The 21971-nt window shown below is 45.2% G+C and overlaps 1 protein-coding gene across 2 annotated transcripts in view; it reads right to left on the reverse strand.

Moving 5' to 3' along the window:
* Positions 1 to 379: 379 nt before the first annotated feature.
* TLCD4 (TLC domain containing 4) overlaps positions 380 to 21971 on the reverse strand; it is a 35868-nt gene continuing 14276 nt past the window's right edge. For both annotated transcript variants that reach the window (XM_054165227.1, XM_054165226.1), the window contains exons 3-7: positions 20939 to 21028; positions 13049 to 13107; positions 11187 to 11281; positions 6863 to 6936; positions 380 to 1169 (exon numbers count right to left, since the gene is read on the reverse strand). In XM_054165227.1, coding sequence (XP_054021202.1) covers positions 854 to 1169; positions 6863 to 6936; positions 11187 to 11281; positions 13049 to 13107; positions 20939 to 21028 — 634 coding nt within the window. In that variant the 3' untranslated portion in view covers positions 380 to 853. The remainder of the gene's footprint in view (positions 1170 to 6862; positions 6937 to 11186; positions 11282 to 13048; positions 13108 to 20938; positions 21029 to 21971) is intronic.

The following is a 21971-nucleotide window of genomic DNA, read 5'->3' on the forward strand; positions in this document are numbered from 1 at the left end:
GAGAGCAGCAGCAGTCCAGTACGAATTATGCTGTTTCCACACACCCTTTGCCATACCATGAAAACAATCCCACAGGCAGTTTGAGAAGATGGGCTCTTGCAAGGAGCCTAACAGGGCAAAAGTAAATCCTTCCCAGCCAAAAAAAAAATCAGAGAAATGTCACCATTTTAAGCTACCTGCAGTCTTATAATACAGCAATTTAGACAGCGCTCTTTTATACATCTCCCAAAACTGTTTGCATTCATAGAAGGTGGAGCAGAAAAGCAGTAAAAGACTTCAGAGAATCCAAGCTCAATTTTTAGCTTTTCTTGCAAAAATTAAAAAGTTGTCAAGAATGAAAACTTTTCTTTTTTTTTTTTTCTTTTTTTTTTAAATTATTTTTTTATTATTATTATTCTTACTCCTAGAAGAAAGGATAGAAACGTACCAGGAAAACTGCACCGTCTCAGAAACCTGGGGAGGTCTCTTGTCTTCTACAAAAAAAAGAGTGGCGTTGGAATTCACCGGGTGTATAAAACACTTTACTCTGAGAAACCTGAGTGAGGCACTCGGAGCACACTGGGGGACAAGAAGCAAGGAACCAGTCTGCTGATGTCTCCTTTCGGTACCTTGCAGCTGCTGGGAGCAGACAGGTGGAACTCGGCGGTGGGAGCTGTCGCTGTCGCTCCTCAGCGGACAGGATCCGTAGAGCGTGGCCCTGGGTGTGCAGGCAGTGTGACTAGGGAGAGAGTCAGGTCAGTAGAGAGGTAACAGCTTGTTTCTGTAAGAGGAGCATTCCATGGCAGACACGTGCACGGTTCCACTCAACCCCCACGACGTGCACTGCAGAAAGCTCATTCTCTGCAGACCGCATCTAGTCAGACTTGCCATTTCTAGCAGTTTTAGCTTCCTCCTGTCCGATAAAACAAATGACTTTTTGGCATCCTTTGGCAATTTTGACCATCCACATCACATTCATAACATCCAAGGCAACGCTGGAGATGATCCAGGCGCTCTGGGCTGCAAATCCTAATCTCAGGAAAGCCTCTGTTCCAAATGAAGAAATGACATGGCTGTAATATACAGGCATGACGGCAATCCTCACCACGAAGAACACAACTGTCATCAGCACACCATTGATGATGTTGGCCTTTGAAGATTTGGGATATCCCAGTACTTCAAAAAACCACCTGTAAAAGAAGTGTTCACAGATACCAGGCAGACTTGAAGCCATCTCAATAAATAAGAGGTTTGATTTCATGTTTCTTTTCATTAAGCATTTCACTTATTAATTGCTTATGCCATTATAACCTCTAAATCATGCACTATGTCTTAGTTTGCTTGCAAATTCTTCTGCTTGGGTGAACTTTCTGCACCACTTAATCACAGAACCATAGAATGGGCTGGGCTGGAAGGAACTTCCAAAGCTCATCCTGTCCAACCCCCGCAGCAGTCAGCAGAAACATCCCCAACCAGATCAGGTTGCCCAGAGCCCTGTCCAGCCTCACCTTCAGTATCTCCAGGGATGGGTCCTCAACTACCTCCCTGGGCAACCTGTTCCAGTGTTCCACCACCCTCATGGTGCAGAACTTGCTCCTTACATCCAATCTCAATCTGCTTTGCTCTAGTTTGAAGCCATTGTCCCTGGTCCTGTCACTGCAGGCCTCTGCAATCAGTCTCTCTCCATCCTTCATATAGGCCCCCTTCAGGTACTGGCAGGCTGCTATTAGGTCTCCCTGGAGCCTTCTCCAGGCTGAACACCCCCAGCTCCCTCAACCTGTCCTCGTAGCAGAGCTGCTCCAAGCCCTGATCATTTTCGTGGCCCTTCTCTGGACCTGCTCCATCACATCCATGTCCTTCTTGTGTTGAGGGCTCCAGAGCTGGGCACAGTACACCAAGTGAGGTCTCACCAGAGCAGAGTAATATGGCAGAATCTCCTCCCTCGATCTGCTGGCCACACAGCAGATAGCCAGGATACTGCAGAGTAACATTGCAGAACCTAGGCTGGAACTGCAAACCAGCAGGCAAGCAACATGCGTTCCAGTGACTGTCATGTGCCATAACGCCAATCTTCTTTTTAAATGATGAACATAAATTATTTACTTGTTACTATACTTTGCACCCATGGGCAACTAAAATCCTGTTTGTTTACCTGAAAGCAATCCTAGCATTGTATTTGGGAAATACAGATTTGGTCATCTAGATAGAGCTCCCATTTCCAGTTCCTCAGATTCTGGATTTTCTGCCCTGTTTCGACTTACAAATCGAGCCTCAGAACCTGCACTGGATCGTGTCACAGCTAGGTAAGAAAAAGATACATCCAGAGAAATCTCTCTCCCACTGCTGTGACTGGGTTGTAAATGGAATTAAAACCTAAAGAGTCTTGGATAGCAAATCCTCAGCAGCCAGGCATAGTTTATCTATTGCCTAGAACACAGAACCTGCAGGCTGGATTCATAGAATCATAGAATCAACAAGGTTGGAAAAGACCTCAAAGATCATCAAGTCTAACCTGTCACCCAACACCTCATGACTACTAAACCATGGCACCGAACACCTCCAGGGACGGCGACTCCAGCACCTCCATGGGCATCACTTAGCACAATGTCCACTCCAAACAAGTGGCATGAGCTTACTGGTTGATGTGAGTGACCAAGAAGAGGGCACAGGAGAATAGAATAGACCCGAATAGAATAAAATAGACCAGAATAGCATAGAATAGAATAGACCAGACCAGCTTGGAAGAGACCTTTGAGATCATCAAGTCCAACCTATCATCCAGCACTATCTAATCAACTAAACCATGGCACCAAGCACCCCATCCAGTCTCTTCCTAAACACCTCCAGGGATGGTGACTCCACCACCTCCCTGGGCAGCACATTCCAATGGGCAATCACTCTCTCTGTGAAGAGCTTTCTCCTCACTTCCAGCCTAAACCTCCCCTGGTGCAGCTTGAGACTGTGTCCTCTTGTTCTGGTGCTGGTTGCCTGCCTAGAAGAAGAGACCAACCCCCTCCTAGTTACAACCTCCCTTCAGGGAGTTGTAGACAGCAATAAGGTCTCCTCTGAGCCTCCTCTTCTCCAGGCTAAACAAGCCCAGCTCCCTCAGCCTCTCCTCACAGGGCTGTGCTTAAGGCCTCTCCCCAGGCTTGTTGCCCTTCTCTGGACACGTTCAAGAGTCTCAATGTCCTTCTTAAATGGAGGGGCCCAGAACTGCACACAGGACTTAAGGTGTGGCGTAACCAGTCCTGAGTACAGGGGCACAATGACTTCCCTGCTCCTGCTGGCCACACTGTTCTTGATGCATGCCAGGATGCCATTGGCCTTCTTGGCCGCCTAGAGAAAGGTTCCTTTCCTAGAGAAAGGAACAACAAGCTCCTCTAATTCTTTATCATTCCCACTTCAACCAGAATAAATGCATGGACAATTTGTCCAACAAAAGCAAGATAAAGACAGGAATGGGCCAGAGGAAGACTGCTTCTCTCACTGTATTCATGATGGGGGTGGGAAGGAGAAGTAGAATAAACAGTTTATTTCAGAGAAGATAGGAGGGTAAAACCATTTAACAAACTGTTCTAAATCTGGGGGGTTAAGTAATTTTTAGTTTTATCACCTACAGATTACAACCTAGCTAATCACAGACAAGCTAAAAAGATTTGCTCTAGGCTCTAACAGAAATACTACAGGAGTTGCAACTGAGACAACTAAAATCCAGGCACTCAAGGTGGCTGTCCAGCCTGGAAGGAGGGTATCTGACCACAGCAACACTTACTGGCATGATGAAGAGAGAAACCTGCTGTGTCTGGTCTAACTAATAATCAGAGTCTGTGCTTCCATTGATATACACGAGGCAGATTCCAAAATCAGTATCAAAAGAGGTTTTAAAATGTACTGTGATGTATATGCTGGTAACTGGACATCAGCTCAGCAACTTCCCTCTCTCACCCATGTAAAGACAAGACAGTCAGCCAAAGTCAGTGTTACACTCTTACCCACCACAGTTCATCATTAATTACACAATGCTGATACTAACTTTAAGAGATCTAAATGCTTGGCAACCTCTAGTTAGATATCCCTGACAACACAGACAGGAAATGCACAGGCATTTCTCAGATTATAATATCATTCTGCAGTTTAATAATAGCTCTTTTGGTACCACTAAGAATGCAAACAAGAAGCATAATGTAAGTCATTATTATTATCCAGTACTTACTGTCTTAAGGCTCTGGTTCTCTTCAAATTTAATGAAAACAGCATCCCCAAACCCTAATGAGATGACATCTCTTAGTGCAAGGGAATTTTATCAACTCCTGCAGTGGGTTCCATTTTTCAGAGCAAGCGGTGGGTGTCAGTGTTTAAAGACACAGGATCTCATCACAGGCATTTAAAAAGCAGAGCATACATTGGTCTGATATTGGCAGAGTGGGACCAGGCAGTGCTGGCTGACAACAGCAGAACACGAGCCAGCAGTGTGCGCAGGAATCAGGGAAGGGAAATGGTACCCTGGCCTGCATCAGGAATGGTGTGGCCAGCAGCACTAGGGATAGAATTCTGCCCTGTGCTTGGCACTGGTCAGGCATCACCTCGAGCACCGTCTGCAGCTCTGGGCCCTCACTGCAACAAAGATCTTGAGGTGCTGGAGCAGGTCCAATGAGAGTGACCAGGCTGGGGAAGGGACTGGAGGGAAAGTCTGATGAGGAGAGACTGAGGGAGCTGGGGGTGTTCAGCCTGGAGGAAAGGAGACTCAGTGGGGACCCTATCACACTCTGCAACTACCTGAAGGGAAGTTGTAGTCAGCTGGGGGACAGGCTCTACTCCCAGGTAACTTGTGACAAGACCAGAGGGCATGGCCTGAAGCTGTGCCAGGGAAGGGTTAGCTTGGATGTTAGGAAGCAATTCCTGATGGACAGGGGAACCAGACACTGGAATGCACTGCTCAGAGAGGTGGTGGAGTCACCGTCCCTGGAGGTGTTTAAGGCAAGGTTGGATGTGGCACTCAGTGCCATGGTCTGGTCAATGTAGTGGTACTGGGTCATAGGCTGGGCTGGATGATCTCCGAGGTCTGTTCCAGCCTCAGGAATTCTGTGATGCTGTATCAGCCAGATGTATCACCACACTTTCCAACAGCACAGGCTGAAAAGCAAGCATCAGCATAGGCAGCACTTCAGCTCAGGATGAAATCCTGTCTTGGTAGCAGTCAGCTGGGAGAACAGCCATAGGACATGAATTGCAACAGAGAAACCTGGACCCTACCAGCACCTTTGTTCATTCTCTTACCCTCCTTTTCCTTGATTTACTGATGTAAGTCTGAACAGGTGTTTCTTTTCTTCTCCTTTTCCCTGTGCATACACAGCACAGACTACATTTGGGCAAATGAAAGCAACCTCTGAAGAGCTCCTTTATCCCATCCTGTCCTCCTGCAAGCTGAATTTGCCAGGCTAATGTTCAAAGGGGATCTCAGCACAATCTTTTGTCTTCTTAGAGATCCGAGGAAGGCTACAGGCTCAAAGCATTCCCCAGCTTACAGCCACAATGTGGTGAGGGTTAGTGCTCAGAGAATGTGGTTGAAGGACAGTTACATGTCCTATCTGCCTTACAAACTTTATCCTTTTGCTGACAGAAACCAGATGCCATATATGCAGGATCAGTAAAGTACAAATGCACCCAAAAAAAGGCAGGAGAGGACCACAGCACTGCTCTATGCCAAAGTCCCTCTCCTGAGCTGAAGTCTTCCTGCTGCAAAGCCCTATTCCCAGCCAGGTCCCCAGCTCAGGCTAGAGAGTAAGAAGAGAGGCCACCCTCACCAGAGCCCTAGGAAAGTCCATCCCCTGCTTTCCTCTGCTTGTGGTACATGGCATTATTGTGCTCCTTTTCTGACATTTGCAGCAGTGACTCTAGCAGCAGTGCTACAATCAGAAGACAGGGCAGGCTTGGAGTCTCACTGGGCTCTGCAAAAGAGGCTTCTGCCACTCTCCTCTCTCAGGTGTGCAGATTAACCATTCCAAGTGCTTACAATAATTGCCAGAGCTATTTTTGAAAGTCAATGAAGAACATGCCTTTGTGTTATTCTGTGTATTAGTGTGCATAGATTAACAGTGACATACAGATGTGCACTATGGCAAAATAAACTGAAAATTATCTAGGGCAACACAATTTCATCCTAGGATGACAATGTTATCTTGCTTCTTCTCCTGGTCCATGATAATAAAAAATCCTTATTGATAATGATGGCTTTATTACACCAATGAAATTAACCATCTGAAGCCTAATGAACCATATAGAGCTGTGAGCTCTGCTGTTCAGTAGTTTCATTTTAAAATGGCATTTCAGGTGAAGACTCCTAAAAGGAAACAGGCAGTGAATATGTTAGCTGAGGTGAATACATAGGCTGAGGGAGAACCTCATTGCTCTCCACAACTCCCTGAAGGGAGGTTGTAGTGAAACTCCCTGAAGGGAGGTTGTAGTGAGGCAGGTGTTGGTCTCTTCTCCCAAGTAACAAGCGATAGAAAGATAGGGAACAGCCTCAAGTTGCGTCAGGGGAAGCTTACATTGGGTATTGGTGAAAATTTCTTCACCAGAAGGGTTGCAATAGAACAGGCTGCCCAGGGAAGTGCTTGAGAAGCCATCCCTGGAGGTGTTCAAAACACGTGTAGACATGGAACTTCAGGACACTGTTTAGTGGGCATGGCGGCGTTGGGTCGGTGGTTGGACTCGATGATCTTGGAGGGCTTTTCTAACCTTAAGGGTTCTATACTGTTGCAGCTATAGCAGTAAAGAGTTTTCACAGCAAATAGTTTCTTCATTGTAACCCTTCCTGAGTCACAGAAATAACAGCACAGATGAAGCTTTGGAAGAACTCCACAGAAATTCCCTGGGCACTTACCGCTGATTGACAAAAGGAGTCGAGAACTCTGCCAGCAGACGGAAGTTCCCAAAGTAAGCCAACAGACCTCTGCTCTGATTAGCAAAACAAAAGAGACAGGGAAAGGATGACAATAGAGATGTGAAATCTTCAGTTAAGTCCTCAAGTATGCACAGAATGATACAACATCTGAACTTCTTTATTAAAGCTGGTATGTAAGCCAGTCCACCAGCTGCGGCCAGCCTCCTCACCATTTCAAGATGTGATGTCATTTACCACACGAGCTGCAATTGTCCTTCCAGGTAACCCAAATCAGTAGTTCCTTCCTCAACTCTACATCTTCTAAAGATTTACTGAAAGTGGCCACGGAAAGCTAGCTGGAGAAGCAGTCATAGGCTATAATGACACCATTACTGTCTAAGAGGATTAGCAATAGTTTGGATTTCTCAGTGTTTAAAACAAGCCCAAATAGAAACACTGCAAGTTAAAGAAAAATGTTCCAGACTGCCTTAGGAACATAATTTGCCAAAGTGAAGATGAATTCTCAGCTCTTATTTGGCAGCAGACAGGGTACATAAAGCCCCTTCTTCTCTCCTCCCCACTCTCCTCCCCTTTCTACCAGCTCTGTCCTATCTTGCCATGCCCTGTGAGCTGGAGTGTGCTGGGTTGAGCCTCCGGCTCAGCAGAGAGTGTAGAGTTTACCCCAAAGGAGCAAACAAAAACACTTGCACAGAACTGGAAGTTAAATAGAAAAAGTATTTGTGAAAGCAACCTAAGGACAAAAGCCATGGGAAAGAGAAAAATGATATATACAATCAGAATCAGACTAGGCTTGAGGTAGGTCTTGCCACGCAGGAGAAAATAGATTCCCACCTGTGGCAGTTTTAGGCCATGCCTTTAAATTTTCTTCACAGATCTTGAGCAGAAAAGTAGAAAAATGTAAACAAATCACTATTGGGTAGGAAAAGGAAAATAAAGATAATTCTAAACAATTCCTTTGGAGAGGTATCTACCCATAAGACTGCTTGTACCTAAACAATTCCTTCTTCTCCTCTCTTCTCCTCTTGCTTCACGGCTCTGGAGAGATACTAACTTGCTTGTGCTTGACCTTGGCTGCATTGTTTTGGCTAAGTCTAACAGCAACTTTCTCTGCTCTCTCTCTCTCTCCTTTCTTTGGCCAGGGGCTTCTGGGTGGGCAGGGAAGGAAAGGCTGGTAGCTTCTCCTGGTCTCTGACCAGGGGTCTCTTGTGCTGTTTGTTAATTGTAAATCTGTGTTAATTGTAAATCTATTTTGTACATATTCATTGCATTCCATTGTAGATTGTAGTTCTGCTTCTAAATACAGCTTTCATTTGCTTCCAGCTGAGCTGGTCTGGCAAAGTTAATGTTGGGGGAGGGAAATTTTAACCCACCACGCCGCCATTCAGGCTTCCCTCCCACTGTGGCAGTTTTAGGCCGATGTCTAGGAAGTTTTCCACAGATCTTGAGTAGAAAGTGGTAGAATGTAAATAAATAAATTACCATTGGATGTAAAGGGAAAATAATGATAAGGTCTAAATAATCCCAATGGTCTGATAACTTACATCAAGTTAGTTGTATAAACTTTCCCAGCTCTTCACTCTTGCAAAGATACCAGCTGGTAGCTTCTGCTGGCTTGCTGACCTTGGCTGTGTTTCTTAGCTGTGGCTAAGTAAACTTAACAAGCTACTCTGTTTTTCTCCTCTTTCCCTTGTCCAGGGTGGGGGAAGAGGAGGAAGCTGTTGGTAACCCCTTGGTTTTGCCCAGGGGGCGGTTCTTGTGTTGTTTATAAATTGTATTTTGTACATATTCATTGCATTTCATGTTTCTAGATTGTAGTTTTGCTTGTAAATACAGCTTCATTTGCTTCCACTGAGATGGTCTGGCAATTTTATTTTGGGGGGTAATTCTCTCAAATTAGTTGAGGGTAATTTCAACCCACCACACCCACACAGCCAAAAATGAACACAGCAGCTAAGACCCAAAATGCCCAGGGCCAAAAGAGCTGGCCAAAAGGTCTGCTCCTCATATAGGAATAATACAGGAAAGGGAATGGGATAACATATTACAGTGTCTGGGGGCCCCCTCTGGGGACTTCCCACCCCTCAGGGGAGTTTCATCTCTGCAGTGCACCAGTTAATCCTCACCTACAACATGGATGAAGAGCAGATCTTCTCCATAGCGGTGTCCAGATAACACCCCGGTACCTGCACAGCCACACACCTAGCCAAGCACCGAGCACAGCCTGTTCTCTGCATTATCATTTGCTTGTGCTGGAAACAGTATCCCATTACACCATGGCTGGGTAAGCAGCACTTTGCAGATGCAGAGATAAAAAGATGTGGGTTTTAATTTAGTAGGGGTGTCCTGAACACCCTCTGGAGAGCTCATGATGATTCCTCTTCCCCACACCAAGCATTCTAATGCCCACTACTTCAGGAATTGCATGTCAGGTCACTTCAGAGCAAACAGAAAATCTCTGTTCTTAATTACATTCTCTAATATCTTCAAAAGCCATTTTTGAAGCAAGATACTTCTGAGTAACTTTCTCTGAAGATAAGAGGAGTAACACACAGACACCAAAGGGCACAACTTTATCCAGATAGTAAGAACTGCTCTAAAAGAAGTTCACACCAACACTACACTTTCTATATGCTCCAGAAACAACTAATGAATTCTCTGCATCAGGGAATAGCCTTGGTAGTGGTATTTTAATTTCCCTAAACATAGAATTGTCATAGAATCACAGAACTATCAAGGTTGGAAGGGACCTCAAGGATCAGCCAGTTCCAACCTCCTGCCATGGGCAGGGACACCTCACACTACAGCAGGTTGCTCACAGCCACATCCAGCCTGGCTGCAAACACCTCCAGGGATGAGGCTTCCACCACCTCCCTGGGCAACCTGTGCCAGTGTCTCACCACCCTCATGGGAAACAACTTCTTCCTAACATCCAATCTGAATCTACCCATTTCTAGTTTTGCTCCATTCCTCCCAGTCCTATCACTACCTGACGTCCTAAAAAGTCCATCCCCAGCTTTCTTGTAGCCTCCTTCAGATACTGAAAGGCCACAATAAGGTCTCCTCGGAGCCTTCTCTTCTCCAGACTGAACAGCCCCAAACCTCTCATTCTGTCTCCACAGTTGGGCAGCTCCAGCCCTTTACTCATCCTTGTAGTTCCCTCTCTGGACAGGTTCCAGCACTTCCAGATCCTTCTTGTAATAGGGGTTCCAGAACTGGACACAGTGCTCCAGGTGGGGTCTCACCAGAGTGAGCCTAAACTCACTTTCAGCCATGATAATGTTAGAACACCTAATTATCTTCAACCCAAGAGTATTTACTTGTCAGTGTACTTAACAGATTCATAGTATGGGTTGGGTTGGAAGCAACCTTGAAGATCATCCATTTCCAACCCCCTGCCCAGGGCAGGGACTACTTCATCCCCTTTAAACCATTGCATGGGAAATCAGTCAGTAATCTGGAACCTCAGTGCTTTCAATATAGTAAAGCTGGGTCTCACAGAGTAGCAAGGGAAAGAACTGCAGGGAGTAAATTAAGTAAATTGTATTTTGTAGGTTTTCATTATTTACCAAATGAGCTTTTCAGAGGCTATTCAGGAGCATTATTCTGGAGGTCAGTGGGATTTCTACCAAGCATCTTTGAGAAATTACAGCACGAGCAAAGAGCTCGATGTCCTTTTCTTCCCCCTTTCCCTTCAATGTACATACACCAATTAATCATTTATTGCTTCTCCAACAAAGTAACCTTAAACAAGATGTCTCAGGGCACCAGTTTGTGCCACAGCAGATTTTTTTTTTTAAATGAACACTGTAAAATGGAAGAAATGACACTGCAGGAAAAACAGCCAGCTGATTATAGTACGTCCACCAGCCTCAGGAATCGCTGACTGTGGCCTTGCAAATACAATCCCAAGCAGCACACAACCACCCGAAACTGTTTCCTTCTAATTTCCCAACTAAACACTCAGACTTGTGATTTCATTTGAAACCCTCTTCTATAACCACATGAAAAACCCCTCTGTCAAAGTCTCTCTACAACAAAAACACAGAGTAGTATTAATTTCAGCAGCTAAGTCACAGCTTTTTGTGGAAGGCCTGTGAGATGGCAAAGGCACTGCCTGTCTGCACAAGTGACTGCTAAAATAGAGTCTTCAGTCACCACTGCTTTCAAAAGAAATGTTCCTGCCACAAAGCTAATACACCAAGGAGTGAAAAAATCTCATTCAAACATTAAGCAAATAAGACCTATAAAAGCATCATCTTCAATCCCATCTGCCTGTTATGATACTAGAAAATACAGCACTCACCAGTACAAAATAGTAAGCATACAGAGCTGCCAAGTGATGGAGTATGAAGAATTTGTCACCAATTGCCTTCCAGTAGTAAATAATAAGCAACAAATCTACAAGATAAAATAAACAATGGATAAATAACTGTTTATTATATACTCAGAATGGGGTTTCTCAAAGTTTTAGAGGTATAAATGTCAATGTATGGCATCATTAGAAATCTTCTGAACTGATTATCTCTGAAGAGAACCTATTTATGCTAAAGATTTTAGCAACCGTATTCTTCCAGCAGTTGCCTTAAGTTCCTACTTTCAACATCAATGGAAGTACATGGGCAATAGTTTAGCTGAAACATCCTGCAAGGAAAAAGTGGAGATTGAATGTCTTAGCAAGACTTCACACTTATGAACCCCCCGAATTTGGAACAAGTAACAAAAACAATAAAGGAGGGGGAGGCTACAGGAGGCACAGTCAGTATACAAACATGTACAATACATGCCGGGGTCTGTGATGGGGAACTTCTGAATCAAAAAGTGGATATAGTAGCACACAGGGAACCAGCTACCAAAACATTTCCTAAGGGGCACTTGGAATGAGAAGTAAGTTCCCTTGGTTTCATCAGAAATTTTTTAGCTGCTGCAAAAGTGATCTAGTGGAGCTGAGTTAATGTTAGGAAGCAAACTTTGACAACGGGCTTCCTTCTTCTCCCATCATGGTCCGAGATTTTCAGAAGACTTTCTTTTCTGTACTGGGACACGCAAGTTCTGCCCCTATTTTCTCCAAAGGAGGACTTTGGACTGGAATATTGGTGACCAAAGTTCCAAATCAAGGCTTTTTTATCTGCAGCGAGAGCCTTGATCTCTTTTCGATGAGCTATCCCCAGGCAGGACTCTCTATCGTCTGACACAGTCACTCCACTGCCCGTTAATAATTAAACATTAACTATATAAGGAAGCGAGAGAGAATGAGTGGCTGGGTTCAGGTCTCTGTTCAAAGGCATTCATTCATTAATAATTGAAGTCCAGTGCATAATTATTCAGTAGATACCAGTGAACTTAAGCATGGGGGCTGAATTCCTTACGGAAAAACCTGAGCACACCGATCACCAGATTAGCAGTGCCACCGGGGTGCAGAAATAATGAAGTCTCCAGCCCAGGCTCTGAAGAGAGACTCCATTCTGAGATGAGGAGGTTTCCCTCACATAGCTCAAGTCACAAGTTTTTTTCTTTGGCAAGTCAGCATCATCCTCACACATCATAAAACAGAAAAGCTCCAAAGCATTTTGTATCAAAATGAGTTGATAGTAAATTACTAAGAACACAAAACATAGGCAGGGATAAATGCCATACCAAGAAAATAAGTTAACATTCCCATGGTTTACACATGACTACATTTTGGCTTAAAGTGAACTTAAAAAGGAGTCAGGCAGGACCCTATGACATCATTTGCCTCGGCCTGTACTGAGGACTTCTAAAATCCTTCTGCCAGCATTCTGAGGTTACAGAAAGAAACAGGATAAAAGAGCTACAGCTTGTAGACATCCTGAAAGGAGTGAAAGGCACTGCCGTAACACCTTCTCCATTGTCCCACGGCCAAACCCGAGTTGGAGTTGGTGGTGTTTATCAAAGCACCAAAAAGCCACAGCGTGGCATTTCCTTATTGCCTGGAGAGGTATCATTCCATCCTTCATATCTGCTGGCAAGATCCTGTGATTTCACCACAACCCACAACTCCACCAGGAATTTTAAAAGCCACGGTGTAAACTGTGTTGTATATATCTATGGCATCTCCAGCACAGTGGCTCGGTATAAAAATAGAGGCATGATGACTCAATACAAATACACAGGTGGTTATGTGCTATATACAGGTTGCATAGTTACCAGAAATGAGGTAGCCTGTGGTAATCGCGATGTTGAGTTTCACAGTTGAAGGGTCACCCCTGTAAGCACACCAAAAACACAGTTACAGCTTTTGTAATTTGCAATGGAGAGACACATATCAAACACATCATGTCCAGCAGTCACTTCATTCTTGGCCCATCAGTGAGACATTATGAGATACAGTCAAGAAACATCCTAGTTGTGAAAATGGATTCATGTTCCCCTCCCAGAGACAGGGTATATACTAACTACCCCTCCCCACCCTGGGGTTAGAGACTGTCCCAAGAGCCCTGTTAGAGACTACAACTGAGATCCAGCAAGTACCCTGAGATGACTTCTCTGGAAATAGAGGATAAAAAACAACAGCCCAGGCAGTGTCTCTTAGCACTTCAACTGTCACTCTACATCTCCATTTTTGTTCTGCTGCCAATGCAAAACATTGTGAAGGATGACAAAAATATCTTGCTCAGCTGGTGTTTTTCACATTCATAAGAGGATGGATGCTTATAGGGATCAACAGAGTAAGAGGAGTCACAAAAGGAATTATTTGCCAGCTCTCTGAAGCCAAGGAACCTTCGCATAGAAATGCTTCTCAGAGTAGTTTCACACCTTCTGTCCCTTTCCTTTTGGTGCCAAACATTCAGCCGGCAAAGCTCTCAGCAGCACTCACACATTCAGTTCTTCCAGGATGTTGGACAAACCCAAACTTGTGAATACAGCTCAGGAAAGGAAAGAATCCACATTACAGCCAGTAACATTGGTCCTTTCTGTCCTCCTTGCATTCCTGCTTTGGGGAGTCTGGCAAGCAGGTCTCTTTTCCTCAGCAGAAACATCATACATTTTGGGAAACTAAGTTATGCATCTGATCCGCATATGTTTTGTAAGTATGAATTGAGCTTCGTGGAACAGACCCGCACATTCAGAAACTGTGGACCGCTCAGGATGCCCTCTGAGAGCCGTCTGTGTTGTGATCCACAAGATACAACCTGCTCTAGGTGAACCTGCTTTGGCAGAGGGGTTGGACTACATGATCTCCAGAGGTCCCCTCCAAGCCCTGCCATTCTGTGTTTCTGTGTTACAGAATCACAGAATCCCCAAGCTTGGAAAAGACCTCAAAGATCATCGAGTCCAACCTGTCACCACAGACCTCATGACTAAACCATGGCACCAAGTGCCACATCCAGTCCCCTCTTGAACAATTCCAGGGATGGTGACTAACAACTCTCTCAGTGAGGAAACTGGAACATAACTGTGCTTAGAACTACCTCCAATACAAAAGTCTGGTTTAGTAGAAAGCAGGACATTGCTGTGACTTAGCTCTTCTTTTTCAATCCTCTTGGAATGACACACTGAGGAAATTTCCTGTATTACCACAATCTGTTCACTACATTCCAAGGCTTCCTTAGCATCTCCCTGAGTGAGAGAGCAGCTCACAGGAAAATAGAAGGGCTCACAAAATCAGAGTTCTGCCATTAGGTGAGCTGAAATATTACCAGCAGAGCCTGGAGCTCACTCCATCTCTTCAGACTGGACATAAAGGCTCTCTTAACTGCAGCTTGAGACAGGAACATTTTTCTATGGCTTCAAAACCTGGTTTCATGAGCCAAGTAGGTTGTGGGCACAGTGCTTATCCTACTGCTAAGACACCCTTATGAAAAGCCTCTCTCTGTCTTGGGTTTACAGGGAGCGAGACAAGTGCTCTTCACCCCTTCCAAAAATGAGTAAAGAAAAATGCTCCACATTGGATTGGAAAGAGCTGGAAGCTTAAATGAAAGCACTATTCATAACTACCTACAACAGGACAGAAGCATACAGAAAATTACTCAGCAATTCATATTCAGCCCAACTCTCCACACTGGGCTTCTCCAAAAACCTCACTAGGCCATCAGCTTCCCCAAAACCTTCCCCAAACCAGGCCCCAAATGCCCAGGCCTACCTACCCCACCCTGCCCATTATCCCCCTGCCTCGACCCCAAAGAAGCAGTCAACATTAGCTTGGCCAAGGCCACTAAGCCAGGATGCAAACCTCCTCCATGCAATGAGTGATAAGGCCCCTGAGCGTACAGGAGAGCAGAGAGGGAGGGAAAAGGGCAGAACAAACAGAAAATGTCAGTTTTATAGAGGTGCAGGGCTTATGGGAATGAAACAACACAGATTACACTTTCCGGTCCATCCCTGGGCTTTTCTGGTCCTCCTGGAGGTCCTCCACTCTGTGGCTCTTACAGGGATCCAACTTTAAACCCACAATACTCTTCAGCCTTTTTTTTAGGATCCTTTCAGGTACTGGAAGGCAGCTTTAAAGTCCCCCTGGATTCTTCCCTTCTCCAGGCTGAAGAACCCCAGCTCTCTCAGCCTGTCCCATCAGCTCTTGGCAAAATCACAGCTAGACACAGAGTATAGGCAGATGTGTTCTCACAACTTTAGCAGAAACTCTTCAAATAGTTACAGTCCTTCCATCATAGCTTCCAGCTGGGGCAGTGGCAAAATCATAACCAAACTTTTAAGTGTTCCTAACACACTTCAGCATCTTCACATTCTTCTCCAGAGAAGATGCAAGGGACTGAGCATGCAAACTTGGTTCCTTGGTATTGGTAAACATGGCTTAACTGAATAGGATAGGATAGGATAGGATAGGATAGGATAGGATAGGATAGGATAGGATAGGATAGGATAGGATAGGATAGGATAGGATAGGATAGGATAGGATAGGATAAACCAGGTTGGAAGAGACCTTCAAGATCATCACATCCAACCTATCATCCAACACTATCTAATCAACTAAACCATGGCACCAAGCACCCCATCAAGTCTCCTCCTAAACACCTCCAATAATGGTGACTCCACCACCTCCCTGGGCAGCACATTCTAATGGGCAATCACTCTCTCTGTGTAGAATTTCTTCCTAACCTCCAGCCTAAACCCCCCAACAGCACAGCTTGAGACTGTGTCCTCTTGTTCTGGTGCTGGTTGCCTGCCTGGAAGAAGAGACCAGCCCCCACCTGGCTACAACCTCCCTTCAGGTAGTTGTAGAGAGCAATAAGGTCTCCCCGGAACCTCCTCTTCTCCAGGCTAAGCAACCCCAGCTCCCTCAGCCTCTCCTCACAGGGCTGTGCTCCAAACCCCTCCCCTGCTTTGTTGCCCTTCTCTGGACACGCTCCAGCGAGTCAACATCCTTCCTAAACTGAGGGGCCCAGAACTGGACACAGGACTCAAGGTGTGGCCTAACCAGTGCAGTGTACAGGGGCAGAATGACCTCCCTGCTCCTGCTGGCCACACTGTTCCTGATACAGGCCAGGTTGCCATTGGTCCTCTTGGCCACCTGGGCACACTGCAGGCTCATGTTCAGCCTACTGTCAACCAGCACCCCCAGGTCCCTCTCCGCCTGGCCGCTCTCCAGCCACTCTGACCCCATCCTGTAGCACTGCCTGGGGTTGCTGTGGCCAACGTGCAGAGCCCGGCACTTGGATGTGTTAAATCTCATACCGTTGGATTCTGCCCATCTGCATGAGACATGGAATGGTCCACTTGCCTTTGTTCTTGCCCTAAGAATGGTCACCTTACAACAAAACTTCTCTAGACTCTGCAAACCAACACTTCAACAATGCATAAGGCTGACCTGCCCATCTGTCACACCCCTTCAAGAAGAGTCCATGCTAGACTCTCAAAAGCATCTCAATTAATAAAGAACTTGAGGCTAAAATGTTCCAGATTTCCTGTCTGTCTCCTTGACTGGGAAGTGCAATGGTGCTTGTGAGCCTTGATGTTTGTAGTTCTGATGCAAGGGAGAGCCACGAGTGACAAACAGGGAGTGACTGGAATAAGCAAACGGGAAGAGCTATCTCTTTTGTGATTGCACAGCAGGCACCTGTGGCAAATTAGTTCCACGTGAACACGTACAGGCAGATACAACAAACAGAAGTCCACATGACTGACTTTCTGCAGACTTCTTAGCAGATACTGTGCAAACACAGAATCATATTAAATGCTAATCAAACATCAGACTTTGATCAGCATAATAACCACAAAGCCATTATGAATGAAAGGTCATATGAAATAGCCCACCCTCCTGTCAAGCTACAACTTCATTCATTCATTCACATCTGCTCCCTTTCCTTATCTGATTTCTACCACCTCCACACTTTCTGATGTGTTATTCTCACCAACTCAAAAACAGTTTCTACATCACCTACGTAAGATAGGTCTCTATTACCTACAGAAGAAAGGTAAAGCCTTATGGGAAACCCTGGACCATCAAAAAGAAGTATACATGCACAACACTGATGCTTCTCTCTAACTTACCAACGCTCTGCAGAATCACAGAATGCTAGCAGTGGGAAGGGAGCTCAAAAGCTCATCCAGTCCAACTCCCTGCCAGAGCAGCATCCCCTAGAGCAGGTCACATAGGAAACACATCCAGGTGGGTTTTGAACATCTCCAGAGAGGGAGACTCCACAACCCACCCTGGGAAGCCTGTTCCAGGCCTCCAGCACCCTCACAGTGACAAAGTTTTCCCTTCTGTTCCCACGGCATCTCCTCTGCTCCAGCTTGCCCCCAGTGTCCCTTGTCCTGTCCTTGGACATCCCTAAGCAGAGCCTGGCTCCATCCTCCTGGCACTGCCCTGCACGTCTTTATCAACATGAATGAGGGCACCCCTCAGGCTCCTCTGCTCCAAGCTAAAGAGCCCTAGCTCCCTCAGCCTGTGCTCAGCAGGGATCTGCTCCAGTCTTTACTGTCCTCTGTTAGAATCTATCCCATATAAATCAGGCATTACCTGACTGTAAGACCACAGCCTCTCTCCACTGAGCCCAAACCCTTAGTAGGATCCCTGAGACCTTTCAAGACATATGGTTATCATAATTACCATGCATTTAAGCTTCACATGAATCCAGAAGTTAGGAACATATGTAGAGGCTCAGAAATTGAGATTTCTTTTCCATTACACAGTTATCTTTAAAGCTTGCAGAAAAGAACTGATTGGATGCTGTCATACCCTCAAGGACTACACAAGCATGGTGGCAATAACTAAAGGGAAAGTGGATCTGTATCCTTCCCAATAGGCAAATAGCAAAGCATCTGTGTAGTGCTCTCAGACTATCTGGCCAAGAACAGCGCAAGAAAGATGTGTGAAGGATTCCTGGGCATTTATGTGCAAAGAACTGAAGCCAGACTCACAAATGTTTCTTATGTTGTTAATAAGAGACTCCCACAGAGCAGTTTCTGCATGCTTCCTGTCTGCAGATGACCAAGCCCAGCAGCTCATGCCTGCACTTCAAAAGGGCATTGGATTTCCAGACTGAGCAGCCTTGCAACAGTCCAGCTGGCATTTCCCATATGAATTGTTTTTTCCCCTCTTCAGTCTTATTCAATTAAAATCAATGTGGATTCAGCTACAAATCAATAAAACAGACTACAAAGTGGGGGGGAATGGTTAAAGCTCTAGATAGTCAGCTGAGGCTTTAATTACTGTGTACTGGAAACCAGTGTGACACATGAGGGAATGCATAGACTGATGCTAGTCATCTCATTTTTAACCCCATGGTTCTGGCTTTGTGGCAGAAGAAAGCCTAACACAAAGTTGCATTTTACTTGGAGCCTGCACACAAGTACTGGTAAAGCCATGAGCAGTTTTATGCTTGGTCTTCCTCTGCAATTATTCACTTGCCTGAACATGAATTCAAATCATCACTACTGTTCTGAATGCACTAAATGATCCTTCACACATTTAAAACCTATTAGCTTAATAACTAAAAATGCTGTTTTATTCACACCTGGAGTGCACACTTTTTAATGGACAAACTCCTGGAACCACTAAGATAATTTTGACAGAAACAATACAGAGCCAGCAGTGTGCCCAGGTGGCCAAGAGGGCCAATGGCATCCTGGCCTGGATCAGGAACAGTGTGGCCAGCAGAAGCAGGGAGGTCATTCTCCCCCTGTACTCAGCACTGGTTAGGCCACACCTTGAGTCCTGTGTCCAGTTCTGGGCCCCCTCAGTTTAGGAAAGATGTTGAGACGCTGGAAAGTGTCCAGAGAAGAGCAACAAGGCTGGTGAGGAGTTTGGAGCACAGCCCTGTGAGGAGAGGCTGAGGGAGCTGGGGTTGCTTAGCCAGGAGAAGAGGAGGCTCAGGGAAGACCTTATTGCTCTCTACAATTACCTGAAGGGAGGTTGTAGACAGGCAGAGGTTGGTCTCTTCTCCCAGGCAACCAGCACCAGAACAAGAGGACACAGTCTCAAGCTGTACCAGGGGAGGTTTAGGCTGGGTGTTAGGAAGAAGCTCTTCATAGAAAGAGAGATTGGCCATTGGAATGTGCTGCCCAGGAAGGTGGTGGAGTCACCGTCACTGGAGGTGTTTAGGAAGAGACTGGATGGGGTGATTGGTGCCATGGTTTAGTTGATTAGGTGGTGTTGGATGATACATTGGACTCAATGATCTCAAAGGTCTCTTCCAACCTGGTCTATTCTATTCTATTCTATTCTATTCTATTCTATTCTATCCTATCCTATCCTATCCTATCCTATCCTATCCTATCCTGTCTTATCCTATTCTAGAGAAGTACTTCCATGAAATGATCCTGAAGCTATGATTTAGAACATACAGATCAGATATATTTGTACTAGATTTTAAAATGCATAGTTTTCCTTACTCTGCCATACCTAAATAAAACCACTGCTAGTGACCAACATGTGCACATTCAAACAGAAAAAACATGAAGGGACTTCAGTAGAAATACAGAAAAAAATGCCCCCAGAGGCAGATGGATTTAACTTTCAAGATTTCCTGGGTTTTCATAATCTAGGACAGTGAGGCTGCATAAGACAGACTAAGTTTCCAGTGCAGCATACAAAAATATCTAACATGACTTTTCTCAGACATACCAAGAACAAACAGTGGTCCAATTTCTGCCTCATTTAAGCTTTTCCTGGACTTTGACCAGGGAAATTACATAAATGTGAAGATTCAACTTATTTATTATCACCAAGAGGCTTTTATTTCTGCTATTCATGACTTCTTTTGTACTGTTTTGAACAAGGTCTACTCAAAGCAGGATAAAAGCTTCTACCAGATAAAGCTTACCACACCACACACTGAGAGAGCTACAATAACATGCTGCTTTTCAGCACGAACATCACTCAGGAGACATTCAGACTGTACCTGGTCTCACTAAGTATACCAGAATACAATGAAAAATAAACAAACAAAAAACCTCCCAAAACCAGCCAACCATTTTTTTCCTCCTCAATGATCACAGAATGGCTCAGGTTGGAAGGGACCTCAGAGATCATCTACTCCAACCCCTCCGCCACAGGCAGGGACACCTCTCATTGCTCAAGGCCTCATCAAATCTGGCCTTAAATACTTCCAGGAAGAAGGTGCCCACAGCCTTCCCTGGGCAACCTGTTTCACAGCCTTACCACTCCCATACCGAAAAACTTCTCCCTAAGCTCCAGTTCAACACTCAGCTTCAAACCATTCCCCTTTGTCCTGTTGCTAGACACCTTCATGAAAAGTCCCTCTCCAGCCTTCCTGTAGGATCCTTCAGGTACTGGAAGGTAGCTTTAAGGTCCCCCCAGAGTCTTCTCTTCTCCAGGCTCAAGACACACTGCTCCCTTAGCCTGTCCTCATAGCAGAGGTGCTCCAGCCCTTGGTTCATCTTTGTGGCACTCCATTCAGTCTTGTTAGCAAATGAAAACTTAATCTGATTCTAGGATTAAAACAAATTCCTACCTCAGGAATCATCATCATCATCATCAAAATCGCAGTAAGTGGAATGCTCAGGATTATTCATATTATCCAAAGTTCTGTGGCAAGACTTGGATTTAATGGCTGGGTACCAAAAGGCTGCTGTCATTCTATGGTGTAAATACAACACACATGCAAGATGTCTTACCAGAGTCGGTCAGCGTTGACAGCGTCATCGTACAACAAAATGTAGAGGCAGAACCCGCCAACTACCAAGGCATGGAATGTGGACACTGTCCTGAAAAAGAGAGCACAGTCACAAGAGGTGCTGCTGTGCACAGCCTAAGGCAGGGCATTTCCAAGGACACCTGCCACTCTCTCCAGAGAGCTCTGTGGAAGACAATCATCTCTTCTTTATTGCCACATCAAATCACTCATACAATCAGAATGAAAAACAGCCAGCAAGAAGGAATCTATCAGAGTGGAACAAGGGGAAGGGGTTGTTTAATAGAAAGTAGAGTCTTCAAGTAATCAATTCCATTTTTCTCCAGTTATTCCACATATGAATGAATCCTTAAACACAGTATGACATCCAGTTCTCTAACAGATACTGTATCAACCCATTTCCTGGACAACTAGCCCATGAGTCCAGCAGCAGCTAGCTTCTCCTGTCAGACACCAAATTAATAAGTGAGCTATAATAACCCCAACAGGTTCAGATTTCACAGATTAAAAAAGGCTTTGCAGGAAAAATCCTTTCAAGCAAAGTTTCAGAAAGGTTCTCTAGTGCACTGGAAGTAAGACTCTGGTTTTCAAAGACCAAGCCTGTATGACAGAAGGTCACAGCCAAGTGTCTGAGGTGTAGCAGCTGCAGGTCCACATGAGCATGCAGCCTTATACTACTCTTATCCTACACAGACTCACAATACCCAGAGCTGCCTTGCCTGTGCTTGGGTACTAAACACATTTTTCCCCCAAAGACACCAGTCTCAAGGCTGCTTGCACACTGTAGATAAACTCTGAATGCTAACAAGCATTTGTATAGAATTACCTACTTACAGAGGCCCCAGCAGGGTTCCTGGCCCTTTGAGTTCAGATGTATTCTTAGAAGGTGGAACAACGCAATGGGCATGGGTCCAAGGTGTGTGACCTTGCTTCTCTAGCCATGGATTTCACACTACTATAAACTGTATCTAATACTGTGTAGCTACTGTCTGCTTTCCTGCTTTTTACATGGGACT

The sequence above is a fragment of the Dryobates pubescens genome, chromosome 11, assembly GCF_014839835.1.
Source record: "Dryobates pubescens isolate bDryPub1 chromosome 11, bDryPub1.pri, whole genome shotgun sequence".
In the NCBI taxonomy this organism is placed as follows: domain Eukaryota; kingdom Metazoa; phylum Chordata; class Aves; order Piciformes; family Picidae; genus Dryobates; species Dryobates pubescens.